Source organism: Pleurodeles waltl, chromosome 6 (genome assembly GCF_031143425.1).
Source record: "Pleurodeles waltl isolate 20211129_DDA chromosome 6, aPleWal1.hap1.20221129, whole genome shotgun sequence".
In the NCBI taxonomy this organism is placed as follows: Eukaryota; Metazoa; Chordata; class Amphibia; order Caudata; family Salamandridae; genus Pleurodeles; species Pleurodeles waltl.
The window spans coordinates 1,512,933,103-1,512,952,987 of NC_090445.1; the positions used below are offsets into that span (position 1 = coordinate 1,512,933,103).

Sequence of the window (19,885 nt, forward strand, 5' to 3'; positions counted from 1 at the left end):
GAGTAGCGTTAGCTACAACACAATATCCGCAAGAGGCAGGCGGTCTGGGTATGCCCAACTTCGAGAGATACTACGCAGCCTCTCAGCTGATGTGGGTATCCACATGGCTCAAAGAAATCCCCTCCCCCGAATATATAATGCTGCAGGCATATCTGGCCCCGCAAACGATACTGTCCTCACTTTTATCTGGTCCTAGCCGCCTACCCTCCAAACTTATACTGTTAGACGCAGCTCGTTTCTGCTGGCGCAGATACGTTCAAGGTAAGACCCCTTCAGCTCCTTACTCCCCTCTGTTACCGCTGTTCCAGTTGCCGAATACCCAAACACTATCATTAAACCACGATACACGGGACATAAGTACACTAAACGCAGGCGACTACTACTCTAGCTCTAAAATGCGTACTTTCGCGGACCTAGTGGCTGCTGGGGTTATGCACACAGGAGCCTTTCTGATGTATAACGCCATTAAACGTCTACTTAACAACCTTTGGGGATCTGGTAACATTGAACCACCTGAATCCCAACTACTCACCGTTATTCTTACCATGGGTAGCGCAAAAGGCACCATAACTAAAATATATAAAGTACTGTTAGCGGAAGTCTGCTCTGCGTTACCGCTCGCTAAAGCACGCTGGGACTCTGTCCTCCCTTCACCATTACCACAAAAAATATGGACTGCGGCTCTCACAATGATTAAGTCAATATCCCGCAACCCTCGGTTGCGGTACACCCAATTCAATTATATTCATCAGGCATATTTATCTCCGGCCCGCATTCAAAGAATATACCCGAGTGCAAACCCGTCATGCCCTAGATGTGCTATTCCAGCAGCAGATTTCCACCACATGGTATGGAGCTGTCACCCCATAAATTCAGCTTGGCATCGGGTTACAAATGCCACAGCAGACATCTCATCTCATTCTCTGTCGCCCACCCCAGACTCTTGTTTACTTGGCATACGTCAACGCGCCAAAGGCGATAAACATCGGCACAGATTTATTGATTTGGCATTTGTTGTCTTTAAACGCTTAATAGCCACGCACTGGAAAGCCCCACACGTACCATCTCATTCTGCCTGGCTTCGAGACTTACACAGCCGCTCACAAGCCGAAGCTCAGACATTACGCTTACTGCAACACAAAGGCCTACTACAGGATGGCCCAGAAATCTGGGACACTTTCGTGGTAGCGATTGAAAAAAAGGATGACACATACCCCCCTTAATAATAAGGGAGAAAAGAAAGAAGTGAAAAGAGAAAAAAGAGGGCAAAGAATAATAATATGTTTTTTTTTTTTTTTAATAAAATAACAACGGCAGAGGCATTATCCTTCGGTTTAATAATTACAGTATGTTATCCTCAGCTGCCCCATCTTCAACCATTCTGTACACTAACCTCCTCATACTCCCTCCTAACGTAATGTGGTGGCACTATTGGATGCTCATGCCGGGGCCATGCCTTCATGCACCTTAAGCCTTGCTTTGTTTATCCCTAAAGCGGCTCCATGCCTTATTATATTCTCACAACCAACATCTCAATTGTGTTGCCCCGTCCTCCATCCACAACAATCGGATCTCCTCTTCATCCCTCCCACCTTCCGGCTGGTGTATACAGTATCAGGAATAATATTAGCGGTGCCTAGCTGTGACCTTAGTTAATTAGTTGCATAATTTTCAGTGGTGTTCTTGGAACTGTACCGCGCAACTGCGCTGTAGTGACTTATAAATGAGTGTAAACAATTTGGAAGGTTATCAATAACTAAATGTGTTGTTGTGTGTGCACAATGTTTAATAAACAGATTTAAAAAAAAAAAAAGAAAGACAGGGTTCAAGCCGTGTGCAGCCTGCCATCGCACCATGTCGGTGATGGACCCCCACCAGGTATGTCTCTGGTGCCTCAATACAGACCATGCCTCAAAGTCGTGCTCTGACTGCTGGGCCATGGCCCTGAAAGCTTTGAGAGAGTAGTCTCTGAAGCTCATAGCGGCCTGGCAGTCGAGGTCGGTAGGTGCAGCTCCTAGGAGGTCACGGTCCCGCGCGAGAAGGAGGTCGCAGGACCCCTTCAGGAGCCCCAAGTCCTCTTCTCATTCGAGGTCCTCCGGGCACTCGGGGAAGAAGCACAAAAAGGAGAAGTCCACGTGGACTTTGACTTCGCCAGCCTGACCGCCGATGAGGTGTCTCAGGAACGTCACAGTTCCAAGCACAGTTCCACTGCGCCAAATCCAGGGGACTTTGCGTCTCCCCCCCATCTTGAAGCCGGAGCAACCCCCATTCAAATTGAAGATTTTTATGAAGTTATGCGCCTCGTACTTGAGCGGGCTGCCCCCGCGGGTGGGTCTTTGGACCCCGCGGGCTCAGCAGGGGCTCCATCGGGTTCAACGCCTGTGGCTTTGGCCTCGGCACCGTTGGGGACCACGGGATCAGATACTGGATCCAGACTGACGCTGGTTCCACACAGTTGGCTTCCCCACCTCCAGCACGAGCCCCATCTTCATTCCAGATGATCTGGAACAACGTCATACGATGCCGATTCAGACTTCGACAGCGCCGGCACGGCCCAAATCAGTGCCTGAGGCTTATTTGGAACAGCCAGGCACAGGTGAGGAATAGAAAGGGTCTGAGGACCCTTTAGAGCATGGATTGTATGGACTGGAGCAGGACTGGTATGAGTATCTTGGGGAAGCCAGTGGACTGGATACTTTTCCAGATGCTGGTATGCTCTCACCTCCCTCTGTGGCTACGGAGGAGGGAGCGTCGTATTGCATGGTGGTGCGTAGAGCAGCTGAGGTCTTGGACCTAGAGTTGCCTATGGTGCCAGTCAGGACTAACACCCTGACAGAGGTGCTTCAGCCGGGGGTTACTACACCGATGTGGTACAAACCCAGCACAGGGGCTTCTGTAAATAGGACAATCGGCCGCCGCCATCGATCAGCTCCTTTCAACCTTAGTTTCCTCACCCAACACCCCACCCCGGAGAGCTTGGTGGTCCAAGCCTTCACTTCCCATGGTGCCTTCCCTTCCACTTCCCTGGATAGGGAATCCACGAGGCTGGACCAACTTGGGAAGATGTTTTCTTTCTCCAGCCTGACATTGAGGTCCGTAAACACCTCATGCCTATTGGGCTGTTTTTACCATACATTATGGGATACGGTGGCACAGTTGCTGCCTCAGGTCCCGGAGGGCACCGGGGACACTCAGTGAAGCTGTCAAGGATGGGAGAGATGCAGCCAAGTTTACAACTAACTCGCTGTGCAAGGTGATTTCATCGACAGTGGTCCTTCGTCACCAGCCCTGGCTTCGTACGACTGGCTTTTTAGGGGATGTCTAGGCAAACCTAATAGACATGCCCTTCGATGGTTCACGCCTTTTTGGAGAAAAGGCAGACTCTGCACTTGAGTGGTTCAAGGGCTCTTAAGCTACGGCCAGATCCTTGGGCCTCTCGGTTCCTACTCACCAGCAGCCTGCCTTTCACCCCTTTCGAGGCTTCGGGAGGGGCAGGGTACCATGCCATCCACAGGTCAACCATCGTCCTCCATGATCACAGCATCAAGTGCGAGGACAAGGTTTTGGTACTTTCTTACCCAGAGGGTCTAGCCAGAGGTCACCACCCAGCCCCCTCTTCCACAACGCCCAAGCCCTCCTAGTATGGTTCTGCAAGACCATGTTCGTCCAGTTGGAAGGAGGATTCAATTTCCTCTCCCTCACTGGCGGTCCATAACATCAGACAAATAGGTCTTGCAGATCATACAAAAGGGCTATTCCCTCCCCTTCCAGTCTTTCTCTCCCTCTAGCCCTCCATTAAAAGAACGGCTGATGGTGGATCATTTATTCTTGCTCCACAAGGAAGTTACGGCTTTCTTGGCCAAGGGAGCCATAGAAACGGTTCCGATGTGAGAAGTAGGCAGTGGTTGTTATTCCTGCTACTTTCTAATTCCTGAAAAGAACAAGGGTCTTCGCTCTATCTTGGATTTAAGGGACATCAATCTCTTCCTCAAAAGAAGAAATTCAAGATCCTCAATCTTGCTCAGGTCTTGTCTACCCTAGACCAAGGAGACTGGATGGTAGCGCTGGGCTTGCAGGGTGCCTGTTTTCCCATCCCCATCCTGCCTGCCCACAGGCGCTACTTGTGGTTCAAGGTGGGCCACGAGCACTTTCAGTTCACTATGCTCCTCTTCGGTCTCACAAGTGCCCCTCAGGGGTTCACCAAGGTGATGGCGCTGGTAGCGCTCATCTGCACAGGTTAGGGATTTCAGTCTTCCCTTACCTCGATGACTGGCTGCTGAAGGCTCCTACACCCCAGGCTCTCATCACCCACCTTCAGTCTACGGCAGACCTCCTGCATTCGCTGGGGTTCATTATAAACGTGCTGAAGTCACACCTGGCTCCCTTTCATCGGACTGTTCTGGACACAGCGCAGTTTCAGGCTCATCCTCCTGAGCAGCAAGTCCAGGATATTCAGGTTATGATACTGATGTTTCAGCCTCTATCCTGGATTTTGGTGAGACCAACTCTGAGGCTGTTGGGACTCATGGCTTCCTGCATCCTGTTAGTCAAACATGCCAGATGGCATATGAGGGCTGTCCAGTGGGACCTGAAGTTCCAGTGGATGCAGCATCAGGGAAATCTTACTGACACTGTTCAGATCTTGTAGGAAACTGCAAAAGACCTGCAGTGGTGGTTAGTGAACTGCGATTGGGTCAGAGGCAGACTCCTCTCCCTTCCCCAGCCAGATCACACAATAGTGACAGATGTGTCACTTCTGGGATGGGGCGGCCATCTGGGAGAGGCGGAGGTCAGAGGCCTCTGGTCTCCAGCGGAATCCGGACTCCATATCAACTTACTGAAGCTCTGGGCAATCAAACTGGCATTGAAAGCATGTCGTCCTGCTGTGAAAGGGAAGATAGTGCAGGTGTTCTCAGACAACACCACTGCAATGTGGTACTGCAACAAGCAGGGCGGTGTGGGATCGTGGACCCTTTGTCAAGAGGCTCTGCATCTCTGGACATGGTTAGAACAGCAGGGCATAACCCTGGTGGTTCAACACCTGGCGGGTTCTCTGAACGCCAGGGCGGACAGACTCCGCTGTCGATGCCTAGCAGATCACGAATGGTATCTCCATCCGGATGTGGCACAAGGACTCTTTCAGCAGTGGGGAGAGCCTTGGTTAGATCTGTTTGCCTCCACAGAGAACATACAATGTCAGCAGTATTGAGCATTGGAGTTTCCAAGGCGGCAATTGCTTGACAACGCTTTTCGTTGTGAGTGGAGCTCAGGACTCCTGTACGCTTTTCCGCCCATACCCCTCCTGCCCAGAGTTCTCAAGAAGATCAAGAACGACTGGGCCCAAGTCATCCTAGTGGCTCCATATTGGGCATGGAGAGTCTGGTATCCCGTGCTTCTCTAAATGGGCAACAGTCCTCTGATCAGGCTGCTCCTTCGGGAGGGTCTTCTGTCGCAGCAGCAGGGGTGGGTTCTCCACGCGAACCTGTTAACTCTGCGCCTTCATGCATGGCGATTGAGCGCCGGCAGTTGATGGCAGGAGAGTGAGTGAGATGCAAGCTCTATCTTCAAAGCCACAGTATCTCACTATCTATCTAGCCAAGGTGGTACTCACAACTAACGCCTCTTACCTCCCCAAGGTGGTGACCCCATTTCATCTGGGTCAGAACATCACCCTGCCCACCTTCTTTGCTCTGCCATATCCCTCAAAGGAAGAGAAGCGGCTCCACAGACTAGACCCAAAAAGAGCGTTGTCGTTCTACCTTGACTGCACAAGGATTCCAGGTGGATGAGTAACTCTTTGTGGTGTACGTTGGATCAAAAAAGGGTCGGGCAGTGCAGAAGCGAATCATTTTGCGCTGGGTCGTTCTCTGCATCAAGATCTGCTACACATTTGTCCAGGAAGCAGTCGCTTGAGGGCTCATTCTACCAGGGGCAAAGCTGCTACCACTGCGCTAGCTAGGGGTGTTCCAATCCTGGAGATTTGTCCGGCGGCAACGTGGGCATCTTTTCACACGTTTGCAAGACATTACTGCCTGGACAATCAGGTGCATGAGACGAACACTTTGCCCGTTCAGTCCTGCAGGAATTTTTTGTGTAGTAGAGGTATCCACAGCCCACCACCAGAAAGTTATGGCTTGGGTATCTGTTCAAAGGTAAGGAATCTGCAGCTAGAAGTCTCTATCAGGTGAACAAGTTACTTACCTTCGGTAATACATTATCTGGTAGGGACTCTATCTACCTGCAGATTCCTTGCACCCACCCATGCCTCCCTGCTCTGCGGATATGTCTAGTTAGGGTTTATCCCTTTCAGGGTCCTAATTTTGCACAGACAAACTTTTAGTTCTATCCATGACTCCGTGCTTCTGGTGTGGAAGATTATACGTAAAAGAACTGATGTACACGCACCAGGGTGGTGCCTTTACAGGTGACCGTGACGTCACAGACGGCTCTGACGACACCATGCGGAGCCAAACGACGCCCATGGATCCAAATGGTGCCACTGGACAACGCGCACAGGGTATTGCTCAGCAAAAAAATCCGGATTCAAAACTGACGCCAGGGAATTCAAAGGTGAGGAGTCTGCAACTAGATAGTCTCTACCAGGTAATGCAATACCAAAGTTATGTAACTTGTTCTTTACACCTCAAGGATCCCCTGTATACACTGCAGAAGATGTGGGTGGGACACTGCAGGACTCAGATCCATGGAACACACATGACCCAGATCCCATATTGACCAAAAACCCAGATTTGTACCCCACACAACCCTCTCCACCAGAAGATAGCCCATCCTATCAGCAAGTAGTGGCCAGGGCAGCCACCTTCCACTTGTATAGTTGCACAGGGACCCCATCCAACAGGACTTCCTGTTCAATACCCTTACATCCACCCATAGTTTCTCCCTATGCTCCCTGGCATGCTTCGTCACGCCGACAAAATGTTTAAAGAACCCATCCGCTCTAGGGTTATTACCCCTAGAGTAGATAAAAAAATATAAGCCTGCTCTCACAGATCCGGTCTACATTAGGTCACAAATCCCTTCAGACTCTATAGTAGCCACCACTGCATGAAAACATGCCAATAGCCAGGCCAAAGGAGACTATCCTCCTCCTGACAATGAGATTAAGAAGATAGATGGTGCCGGCAAAACAGTGGCTGCACAGACTGCTAATCATTGGTGTATTGCCAATTCACAGGCCTTATAGCCAGGTATGACCGGGCTCAATCGGATGAAATGGAGGAGCTCCTTAAGTTTCTCCTGGAAGAACACTGCAAAAGATGGCAGCAAATTGTTGCTAACGGGCAAACCATTACCAACAATTCCATACGATGTACACTAGTCGCAGCAGGTTCAGCTGCTTGCGGCATTAATACCTGTGTCTTGATTTGGAAGCATACTTGACTTTGATGCTCTGCTTTTAAACTAGAGGTCAGCAAGTGGTGCTCAATATGCCCTTTCATAAGGAGCATCTTTTTGGCCCTAAAGCGACTTTAGGATGGCCCAGGATTTAAAGGATGCCTGCTTTCATATCCCCATCCACTCTGCACACCGAAAATACCTAAGATTTGTGGTTTCGCGGCAAACATTACCAGTTCCCAGTCCTGCCTTTTGGAGTCATGACTGCTCCCAGAGTCTTCACAAAGTGCTTAGCAATAGTTGCCGCACATCTCAGAAGGCAAAACATACATGTGTTCCCTTACCTAGACGACTGGTTCATCAAAACCAACACATTACCACAGCACCAGTATCACACTCAAATGACAGTGGACCTGCTTCACTTGCTGGGATTCACAATCAACTTTGACAAATCCCATCTACAACCTCTTCAGAAACAGCCCTATCTAGGAGCTATTCTCAATGCAGAGTTGGGGTTAGCATACCCCAACCTGGCCTGAGTGCAGAGTTTTCAGTCTCTTCTCCCCCAGTTTCAGGAGAATCACACATGCACAGTCAGGACTATTATGCACCTCCCATTGTTCCCCATGCTAGATTCTCCTGCATCCCCTACAGCAGTGCCTTTCTCATCAGTGGTTCAGTCACAGGGTCACCTGGAGGATCTGGTGTTGTTAGACCAGCATACTCACCTCTCTCTGCAGTGGTGGAAGACCACACCCTATTGAAAGGGCAGCCTTTTCTGGAACCTGTGCCTCAGGTCATTCGGGCCACAGACACACCACTGACTGGTTGGGATACTCACCTTCAAGGCCTCACAGTACAGGGCCACTAGGATTTCAGTCACCAAACCCTTCATATCAATTACTCCAAGCTTCAGGCAGTGTTTCTCGCCCTAAAAGCATTTCTTAATCACCTGTCTCACAAGGTTGTCTTAGTCCGCACTGACAACATGATAGCCATGTATTATTTACCGAAACAGTCGGGGACACGGTTGTCCTGATTGTCACAACTCTTTCAGGCAATATGGAAGTGAGCTCTTCCACCACCACGTTTGCCTAGCAACAGAGAATCCCCCAGGGATGGACAACTACTTTGCAGACCTGCTCTGCAGGATTCAGCAACAAGTCCACGAATGGGAACTCCACCCACCAGTCCTTCAAACCTACTTCACAATGTGGGAACCCCTCAGATGGACCTTTTCACCACAGCAGAAAATGCCCAAGCTTTGCCTCCAGGTATCCACACTCTATCCAAGGGCAACACTCTATGGATGAACTGGTCATGGATATTTACTTACACTTTTCCACCTATCCCTCTCATTCCATTTTTACGTCGGAGGATCAGGCAGACATCTCTCACCATGATCCTTGTAGCTCCCACTTGAGCGAGTCAGCCATGGTTCACCACACTTTTAGACCTCTCAGTAGTTCCCCACGAGAACCTCGCCGACAGGCAGACCTTCTCATCAAAATCAAGGACAGCTCAGACATCCAGACCCCAAGTCTCTCAACCTTGCAATATGGCTCCTGAAGTCATAGAGTTTGGTTACTTATGATTGCCTGCGGAATTTATGGACATTCTCAGAGAAGCTTGTACACCTACACCTACACCTAAAGCTAGAGCTTGTTATGCTGCAATATGGAAATGTGCTGTATGCCACTGCCAGCCCAGACATATTAATCCCAAGAAAGCTACTGGCCAAGACATTGTTTATTTGCTACATTTACTGAAGGCACATTTAGCTTACATTTCCATTTTTTTACATCTTGCAGCTATAGCTGCACATCTATAGCACAGAGGACATACTTCCTTGTTAAGGATCCTAGTCACCAAGGCTTTCATGGAAGGCCTCAAAGGGGTTATTCCACCAAGAGTGCCTTCTGCACCATCCTGGAAATTCAATATTGTGCCTGCTAGGCTCATGGGGGCTCTCCTTTTGAACCACTTCATTCATGTCCTTTTCACTATCTTTCTTTGAAAGTGGCGTTTTTAGTCGCCATGATATCACTCAGACATGTTAGTGAACTCCAGGCCCTATCCTTGGAAGATTTTTTTTCCAGATTCATAGAGTCCCTAAGTTCCTTCCTAAAGTGGTTTCCAATTTCTATGTCAACCAATCCATTGAGCTACCAGTCTTCTTTCCGCAGCCTGACTCAGTTACAGAAAGAGCTCTACACACTCTAGATGTTAAACAAGCACTTATGTTTTACATTGCTAGAATCAAAGACTTTAGGAAAACCAAACCGCTCTTTGTAGCCTTTTCACTACCTCACAAAGACAATCAAATCCAATATTGTGGCAAGTACTGCTGTAGATACATATGCGCCCTCCCTCCTCCCCAGATACCCATGTCCATTCCAGTTACTTTATAGTTGTATACACTTTTACATATGTAGTTAAATTTGCATAGACATCTCTTTATACTTCCTTTACACTCCTTTTCTCACCCACCTGCGGGAAAACAATCTAACAAAAGAGTCAGTGCCCATGTGCAGTATTACCGAGATGAAGGAATCACTCGATCTCATGACTTGAACATGCTTCTTCGAAGATAAAACAACTTGCAACACTCCGGACCCAACACTAGATGGCAGGAGTATGCCGAGCATGTGAATCTACAGCACTACACGCCAAGAACAGATGCTTACTGGGTAAGTAACGTTTTCCTTCTGTAGCACGGGTAATAACAGAGTTGCAGGAATGCTCCAGGAGGAATTTTGACCTGTGGAGAAGTGAGGTTTTTTTATATGCGGTTGCTCTTATAACATCCTCTGACATTTAACTCTCTGCTGAGAGACGAGCTCAGCTGTGCCTTTGCCAGCATAAACAATCCTCAGAACAGGAGCTTTCTAGTGCCTCTGAATCCTAGTGCTGACAGCCAGTTTAGTATAGGACCACCAATTCTAGCTGGTGGCTGCAGGGCTGATCCTCGTTCCACAACGACCTTTGTCTGCCTTTTATTTCCTTAGCACAAAAATGAAAAACAGACGGTGGCATTTTCAGTGGAATCTTTAGGAGTATGTGGCCACTGCCATCTGACTTAAGCAAGAGGGCACATGGTGCCCCCACTAGCTTGAAATCCGTTGCAGTGAGACCTCTTTCTTAATGTATTTAATACACTTTCCATTGCTTTAGTTCATTTTAATAAAATAGCTGTTTTTTTTTTTTAACTAACTTAGCTAAAACACTATAATGCCTCACGATGTAGTGTAAGCCACACATTGGCGTTAAACCTTCTTGTCTGTGAATTCCATCTGTTCCGTTCATGTTTTTATTACATTGAAAGGATGGGGTGATGTCCTAGTTGTGTTAAAAGCATGGTATGTCAAGACATTTTCCACACATTTTGATTATTCTTTTGCTTAATCGTAGCCCTAAATATGGTTCCACCATCCAGATTGTGTGTACTTCGACTTTCACGGTGTCTGTAGGCCTTTTTTTTTAATAGAACAGAACCGGCCCACCTAAAGCCCTGAGTGTTGTGACGTGGCCAGCCACGTCGAGCACTTTTTTTTTTTTTTTTTTTTAACCTTTTGCCATGCGCCAGAGCAGTTGTGCTGCTGCACAACATGGCTAAAAAAACACTTTGATAAAGCCAATAGATCTTTCAAGAGAAGGCCTATTGGTTTTGCCATTGCTTGTTATTCATCCCGTGGCTTTCCAGCTCGTGAATCTTTAGCTCTACCTCAAGCTTTAGGTAGCACACTAGGTAGCCAATAGGTTTGCATCCTTAGTGATTTGTCTAGGTTTAGCATAATTGTATGCATTTTAACTATATATAATGTAATGTATTTCCAGCAAAAGAGGATATTAATCTTGGATTCGTTTGTTGAGTCAAAAAGAACTGGGTACTGTTTACTCGCACAGCTTCTCTTATTGGTTCATGCGAAACGACCTAAAATTTGTTTTACTAAGGGAAGCTGTCATTAAGAATGTTGCGTTTGGTAAAACTATTGAATCCCCTCCATCCACACTTGATAGCTTTTTTGTATGAAGACGTAAATATTGGCGCCCACTTGCACACTTCAGTGTTATGGCTTATATTAGTTCTGCATCTGCCGACTTAGACAGCTGTTTGTAATGTTTCTGCTTCATGAAGCACCCTGAACAAGTGACGAAATCTGAGGACCTTGTGTTAGCTGGCACTTTATGTTAAATCTCAGCTTTTAGAATGTATCTCCATGTTGTTTAATGTCAGCTGCTCGCTTCATCGGCAGCAGTGCGTACTGTGTTCAAAACTGAGGTGCAATGCTTGGTGCATCCTAGTGCATCTCACGCTCCTTTGCCTTGTCTCCTCCACAGCGTCGCCAGCACCGTGAAGCACGCCCTCTCCATATGGCTCAGTATTATCGTGTTCGGGAACAAGATCACCAGCCTTTCTGCCGTTGGGACGGTGCTGGTCATTGTCGGCGTTTTCTGCTACAACAAGGCGAAGCAGTATCAGCGGGAGACGCTGCGCTCACTGGCAGTGCACAACGCCACCGAAGAAGCAGAGCCCCCAGTGCCACAGGAGGTGAAGTCACACGACAAGTGACGCGGTGTACAGCAGGCAGCCCTTCTCTTCCCACAGCTGCCGAATATGGGCCGCGTGGCCCACGTCACCCAATATTTTTAAATTCAGAAAGGTTGCACATGCTAATAATAAACATTCGAAAAACGACGGAATACAAATCTATACGAAATTCTACGACCCAAACTGTGGTGGGTCTAGAGTTTGCAGTTCCTCTGCTGCTTGCACCCTGAAATTAAATTGTAAAGTAGCGTAAACGTCTACGTTTTATATTTCCGAACTTTGTATTCATCGGATAAGGTTCATAGCCTGTTTTATAAACAGAAACTTATAACCCGTTGATGGACGATGTGTGTTCTGTCGAGACACGACCACTTGTATCAATAGACTGTTAACTGCTGCAACGCACATGCGTACATATTAAACTGCCACTTTCTGCGTGGCATGTGAAACGTCCAGCCTTGCCCTTCAGGATCAGCACATTCTGCTCAGGTGCTCCCTGCGGTCAAATGTCGTCTACCACAAAATGAAGGACGGTGTAATTTACTGGAATATGAAAACAAAGGCAAGTGCACATGCCTGGTATTTTCCATGAACTGTGCGCTTCGAGGTGGCTGCCTTCTACATATCTGAGCCACCCGCCTGGAACATGGACCACGTACAGTATATCATTGTTTGTATTTCTGTTTAAATTTTTTTCATATATTGACATCACATGAGAACATTTTTCCAGCAAGCAATCTCGTCTTTCATTGATCTGGTAGGGGAAGGAGAGCGTACTTTCCCTTCTGGTGTGACTTGTGCAGCCCTGTGGATTCGTGAGATGCGAGTTGCATAGAGGTGTTTCGTTACCAATGGTCAGTAGTGTACTTCTCTGATGTTTAAACGCCAAAGTCAGCCCAGGCTTTCATGATAATACTGTTATCTGTTATTTCCTTACTAACACACAGGAGACATAACAGTGTCAAAATTCTCTTCACACTCCACCGTCTCTAATGGCTGTTGTTTGCTTTCTAAAAAGCGTCACTTTTTCATTCCACCTCCCTAGACATGTAGTGGAAGCCTCTACATCCTATTGGGTGAGCATCACTGCTCTTCGAACTGCAACAAGCGCTAGGCGCCTCTGCTCCTGGCTTAGAATTAGTTATCACGTTTTGTAACCTATCCAAAGGTGAGAGGTTTTTTTATAATAATTAACACATTAATTCTCTAAGACTTTTGTGCAAGTGATATCGAAGACAGAATTTTTGCACAATCAGTAAAGAAAATTGAAATGAGAAGGTTTTTTTTAAAATTAATAATTTGGAAAACGTTGCACTTGCCAGAAATCAATGGCGCTGTTTTTTGGTTAGGCATTTTCTGTTTATCAGGTGTTTTTGGGATGGGATAGTTTGTGTTTTCGCAACTAGAGCATCCAAAAAGTGAGAGATTCTTACTGCGCTCTCAGCACATTGGTTGGGCTGTCACCTCGTGGTGGAAACCCACTGGATTTGTTCAAACATCTGAAGTTTCGGTGGTGTAAAGCCACATTGCCTCTATAACATACATTGATGTGGGCCTCAAAGTTTTTCTGTGTGGTCTCTTACTGTTGTCAAGACCTGTAAGCAGATAATATGAGTTTTATGCAAGTATGCGTAACCCATGGAGGTGGTGAATACATGCATCCATTGTTTACGCATATTTAGTGAGGTTGTTGTTCATTGACTATCTCCGCCTACATCAAGCATAGCCCACTGTCTTCAAAGTTCAAGCAAACCGGTATAATTTGGCAAAACGCTATAAATACCAGCTAAGAAAAAGGAATTGATCTGTTCTGTATGTTACTGTGTTTATACGGGTTTACAAATGGGTGTGTGAGATTCCAAACAGTTCATGCTCAGGATGCTGTTTCATTGATCTCCTTCAATGAAGGTCTGCCTTCCCAGCAAGTACATTCCATCCGTCCTACCTGACACTACTAACTCTACCGCACTAAGGTGTTTCCTAAAAGTTTAAACTTCTGCAGAATTGCCGTTAATTTTTCGGTGAGGCATAATGTGCATAGTGTCGTCTTAGCCTATTTTTCTCTGAATGTACGAGATGTCTAAAACACAACTGGACACACCTCAAGCATGACATATTTACAATGTTTGAATCATAACATGTGGAAGATGACCTTGAGGAGCTTATTTGCAGAATGATGTGAATGGTGTGACCTATTGCAGATTATTTGTCTCCAACTCTTTTTGCATCAGAGTATGTTAAATCTGGCATTAGTAAATGAGATTTTATCTGCATTTGGGATATATACATCTTTATGCATAAAACATCATATTAAAATTATTTTCTATGGCTAGTTTGAGCCTTTATACAAAAACCATTAATTCCTAACAGTTATTATATTAATTAACCAATTGAAGTGCTTCATGAATTTGAATAACTCTTACACAATCGGTATTACCGTGTGCAAATCGAATTCATATTAAAAGTAGACTTAAAGTAACATTTTTCTAATTATTTAGTGCTGTGCATATGCTTAAAAGTGGGTCAGTGATTCACATTAAATCCCACAGACAAATCAGGGCATATAGCGTGTCAAAATAAACCCAGTAAACCCCCCCCCCTCCTCCCACCAAATTTCGTGTTACCTAATTGGAAACTGGGTACGTAAAAAATGATCTTTTCATTTTGGATTTATTGCTTCCAATAAATACGTTACAGCATAAATGCAGCACACAATAGCACGTGGACGTGTGCTCATTTAGTCTTCTGTGTTGGCTCTAAGTCAGCAGTAAAGCTACGTTCTCCAACTATACTCTTTTAACATTTTTTTAAGATTCGGTCTGTCACATCGATTCAGACTTTCAAACATGTATTTGACCTTGTTCAGGATTTTAGTACATCTGTCAACAGGGACCAGATTGGTATGCCAATATATTGTGTCTCATAATACAATTTAAATAAAAAATAGAGAGAGGAGCACATTAATCGCTTAACTTTCCATTTGCAGTTTGACCCATTTCTAAGCACTTGTTTAAAACCGTTCCACAATTGTAGTTTTGTCGTTCACTGCACTCTGTTGTAGCCAATAATTGTTTGTCCCTTTGTATGTAGCAAAGCAGTAAAGTATGATAACGAATGTCATACTGTTAAGAACTGTCACAGCGAGTAGGATACTGCACTATATTCTAAATATTAATGCTTTACTTACTGGCTTGCTGTAGTACGCTTTTGGGTCAGAGCATCTTACTCCAGAGATCATGACAATTTTCATGACAAATTTACATCACAGTAAACCAGCTTATTTACAGTCTTTGAATGCAACACATCCACCTTTCAGATCAAAGGGCATGGATATTTACAAAAAATCACAACCTTTGTTTTTGTAAATTTTATCCTCCAGTCATTTGTTATTCTATAATTTGACAGGAAGGTAACCTACTTTGAAGGCTAAGCTGGGTACTATCCACTACAGTTAAACAATCTCTGTCGCATAAATCATCCAAATGCCTAAAATTCATGACCGTCTTGAATTTGAGGAAAAAGGTCAGAAATATAAATATTATAAAGGTGAGGAACAAGGCTGCAGGCTTTTTTTCTGTCCATTTCCTTGTCAGCAGTAGATGGTTCTCTTCTTTAGTCTGATCTCTTTAGCAACAAAGTTGTTCAATTATTAATCAAAATGACTCCGTTTCTAAAACCTGCATGCCCAGTGACAGAACTGATACAGAGTCAATCCTCCAACAGATGGAGCAACCACTTGGCGAAGACTTTCATTCACCATTCGAGCACAAGATTAGAAAAACTGCAATATTTTAATCTTGACCTATCCTCGACACAAGACGACTTGAAGAGCATTTCTTAAGTATCCTGGTAAATGCCATAGAAGTCATTTTTTTCTTTTGAGTAATTTTCAGGTAACTCTGAATTGATCATTTTATAGATGCCGACCAATGCAGTAGGAGTTGCCAACTTTTTTGGGTGGGTGTCTGGAAATAGTAATCTAGTTTAGAGGTTTCTGCTGACATGTTGGCAATCAGTAACCTTTTCATTCCTTCAGATTTGAGGAAGTTTTTTTCTTTCTGCTTTCAGAAACTGTGATCAAAATAGTTTTAGGGAATACAAAAATGCAGTTATTTTCAATGTAGAATAATTTTGGACCAATAAAGTTATATATTCATTTTTCCAAATGGGTATTTATGATCAACTGTATTTTCTCTGTGGCTAATAAGTCATACTTGTGATGTCCCTCTTTGAAATAGGCAGCGGTAATAGTGGCTTGCCCCCGTGTTGGGGCAGTGTTGCACTGTTCTGAAATATTTACGAGATAGTGAGAACGTAGGGGCAGGTCACTCCAGCTTCTTTGTTGCCCTCTATTGTTTAGATGTAAATATCATTTTATTGGTTTGTGTATCACCCTGCAGGCAGTAAAAATGTTTTCCCTGTTACCTTGCCTTTCGACTTGAGAAATTAATTATGTGATGAGACGTACAACATAAAAAGCCCATAATGTGTGACTGTGTGTAAGACAAAAGCTGGTCAGTGGACCAATTCATATCTCACAAAAGGCGATGAAAAATATATTAGAACTGTGTTTAAATTTCTAATGGTATGTGGAGCCGGTCTGCCTAGTTTTTGTCTGACCCATCCTTGAGACTACAACCCTATTTTAGCCCTACAATGTTGGTAGCAACTATTGATTAAGGTAACAGATACACTTTCCGTCATGAAAGTCCGAATGTGGCACAATTTTAATTTTGTTGACTGAGCAGCTGTACTGTAAATATTTTGAAGGGCACTGCAGATATTACAGTCAATGGTCATAGATAATTGACACTATTTGCACAGCCCCGGTGACATGGTTATACACAATGCTACTGTTCCATAGAGCCAACTTTTATTGTAGTTCATATGGCAAAATGCTTTTGCTCAGGCTTCTGTTAATTGATCACATTTTATTAGTGTGATTATTGATACGCATGAAGCCTCTATCATCATTCATTTTATGTGAATGGATTGTGACATCTCTAATGCATTTGGGACATTCAGTTGATGTTTCATGTGGGCTTGCACTAATGGGACTAAGCAGATCTGATCTTTGCTCAGATAACACCACTTCTTGAATGCTCAAGCACTAAGAATGGTCACTTCAGATTAATACCATCTTCATGTTGAATATTTGTTTTGTACTCAGTCAGCCCTGCAATTGCCATTTAACTGTCCAATGTTAAAATTACACATTAACCATTTTCTACCTTGTAACCAAACAGGCAAGGTGTCATGCAACAAACTGCTCCAGTATGTGTAGTGAAATACATGTACTCTGCATAGTATTTCAATGTATTTCAATGAACTTTGTGTAAGCATTTTACATAAGGAAGTTCTCACTGTTCAACACCGTAATTACCATGTCATGACTATAAAGTCTTTCTGATACATAATAGAAGTGTCTCACCTTATAATTCTGTTTCCGGGGCTGTGAGACTTATTGATCTCTCTTAATCCTGTGGATAATTTTACGGTAATTTTTCTGTGCATAACAAATGAGGAGATGGAATTTAGATAAAGTACAAAAATAAATGTTATACCACAATCTTCCAGTGTATGCTTTTATTGCATAATATTCACATACCTGTTGCAATGTACATTTTAGAAACACAGTTGTGTTCTACCTCTATTCTAAATCATTCATTCTGGACTTAAATTGTGTGGACTATCCTGTCTGAGCCACTTTCCAGCTACTACCACTTTTTAACTGTCCTTATTCCAAGCTGCATGATGCGGCTTCCACTTAAACCTTGTCTCTCCCATGTACCTTTCTTGTAGTGCGCTATCAGTGGGCTAGATGGGTTGAAAATTGAATAATTTCATTTTCCATTCTTTCGTAGAGTAAATAACCAGAAGCTGTGTACATTCTTTCAGTCTTTTATAGGGCCGCCAGTTACGCTGTGAAATTCCCTATTACAAAGGTACGTTTATGTTCGGATATCACTAGAGTTGAACTCCTGTTTGTCTGGTTGTGTTTTGTACTGGTTGTATTACTTCTTTTGTCTGTGAATAGTCATATATTTTACTTTGATAAAATAAACTTCATTGCTCAGGGTCTACTTTATTCTGCAGTAATGTGCCAAATCAAATACATCTCTTCTAAACAAACCAGAAAAATACCAACATATACATACAGCACATCTCACCATAAGTCTAGTGCTTGTTGACTTTAACATGCAGACTGAACCAGGATCCAAACATCACTGCAGGAAATGTTTTAATATTCTAATAATCCAGTTCTGAAAATGAGCAAGGTTTGCCTTGGAAATAGCGGCACACAGAAGCAACTTTAGTAAAAGGTATTCCACTTAAGAGGGTTTGGGGTGGCTATGAACTCAAGAAGATTAAGATAATGCTCACTCTGCTGGAACACTTATACTTGAAGGGTCATTGGAATGTTCTGTGTTGATATCACCTGAACACTGATTCATCAATATTCAAAAATATGACACAAAAATGATTAAATGTATGGAAAATATGGTAAGAAAGGATAAGGACAGCAGAAAATATCAAGGACTAAAAAAAGAGAAGCAAGAAGAAAACAGGTGGTTTGGAATCATCCCCAGTTCGAAAAACAATTGCAAAAACATGAGATGGGGACAGTCCCAAAAAAGGAAAATGAAGAGGAAAAAGGGGATCTGAGAGGTAATTACAAAACAATTGGGGGAGTAGTAAACTAAAGAAAATAAAATGTTGTTAACAAACAGGGGGACATCCGAGGAGGAAACAAACTGTTGAAACTGAACGAAGTAAACATTTTTAAAGTAAGGGACATTTTGGGGCTTCCACTCATAAGTAATAACAAAAAAGGTGAAAAGAGGTAAATAGGAAATAAAAAAAACAACTTGTTTTTACGGTCTTGTTGGACTATGTATTACAAGTGTTGGCAGCCCTGCAACAGGATGATGCTGCAGCTTGTTCCAAAACTGCAGCGTTAGGCAGTGAGCTCACACAGATGGAAATTTGCTCTCCAAAATCCGTTTAATCAGGATTATTTGAGGCCCCGAGTGGAAGTGTGAATCCCTCACCTTTAGGATCATTGCCTGCTTTGCCAAACACCTCAGTAACAATACCTTCAATAGCCCTATTGGTAACCCCAGAGAGCCTTTCATGAGATTCCAGTAAAATAAAACTTTCTCTTACCTAGGTACAGTTGCCTTTCATGTGTTAGCCCACAGCATTCACGGATGCCCATTCTAGATATGCTTTTTAAATATCCTATCTAGCAGGCGATGCTGCCCCAAGGGCCATCCCTTTGGTTAACCAAGATGGTCCTATTCTTTACAGCTGGTCTGCCTCTAAAGCAAAAGTTACAAACGTTTTTGACAGAAGAGCTCCCTAACAGACAGGGCATTCATGAGCTTCATTTATATTTATTGCTGTTTAGCCAATTGATCACTGAAATTTCTGGCCATAGGAAAAAGAGTGGCTCTTTTTATACCAATATCTCAAAGAACTTCCACCGTGGGATTGCTCATATCTAATTAACTTTCACTTAAGACTAGGTCATCATTCGAAAGATTAAAACGGGGGTGAGAAAAAGACAGATAAGACTCCACATTGATTAGATGGAGCTCAGGCTTTTAAGTCAACAAATGCAGCGACTTTAGATTCCACAGTAGAAACCATGGAGGTTGGTAACATTAGCACTTTACTTTATAAGGAAGATAAATAAACGTAATGGCATAATGGAAAAGAAAAAGAGTGTCCTAACAAACTAAAAAGATAAGGGAGAGCAAAAAAAAAAAGAATATAATCAGTTTTATAAGTGAATCTGAGGAGGAAAACTGAATAGCCCAAGGCAGGATGAAGCCACCACCTTGAGCAAAAATTGGAGAGTGCTTTCGTTGGTGTCTATTTCCCAGGAAGGACCAGAAAATCACTTGGGTTTGCCTAGGGTCTCAGTAATATCAGAAACTGTGTCAGAGCCTATTCAAGTTATGACTAACTCTG

The 19,885-nt window shown here is 44.2% G+C and overlaps 1 protein-coding gene across 5 annotated transcripts in view; it reads left to right on the plus strand.

Moving 5' to 3' along the window:
• SLC35E2B (solute carrier family 35 member E2B) overlaps nucleotides 1-17,985 on the plus strand; it is a 184,071-nt gene extending 166,086 nt beyond the window's left edge. For all 5 annotated transcript variants that reach the window (XM_069241020.1, XM_069241022.1, XM_069241024.1 and 2 more), the window contains one exon: nucleotides 11,698-17,985. In XM_069241020.1, the coding sequence (XP_069097121.1) occupies nucleotides 11,698-11,929 (232 nt within the window). In that variant the 3' untranslated portion in view covers nucleotides 11,930-17,985. The remainder of the gene's footprint in view (nucleotides 1-11,697) is intronic.
• Nucleotides 17,986-19,885: the final 1,900 nt, after the last annotated feature.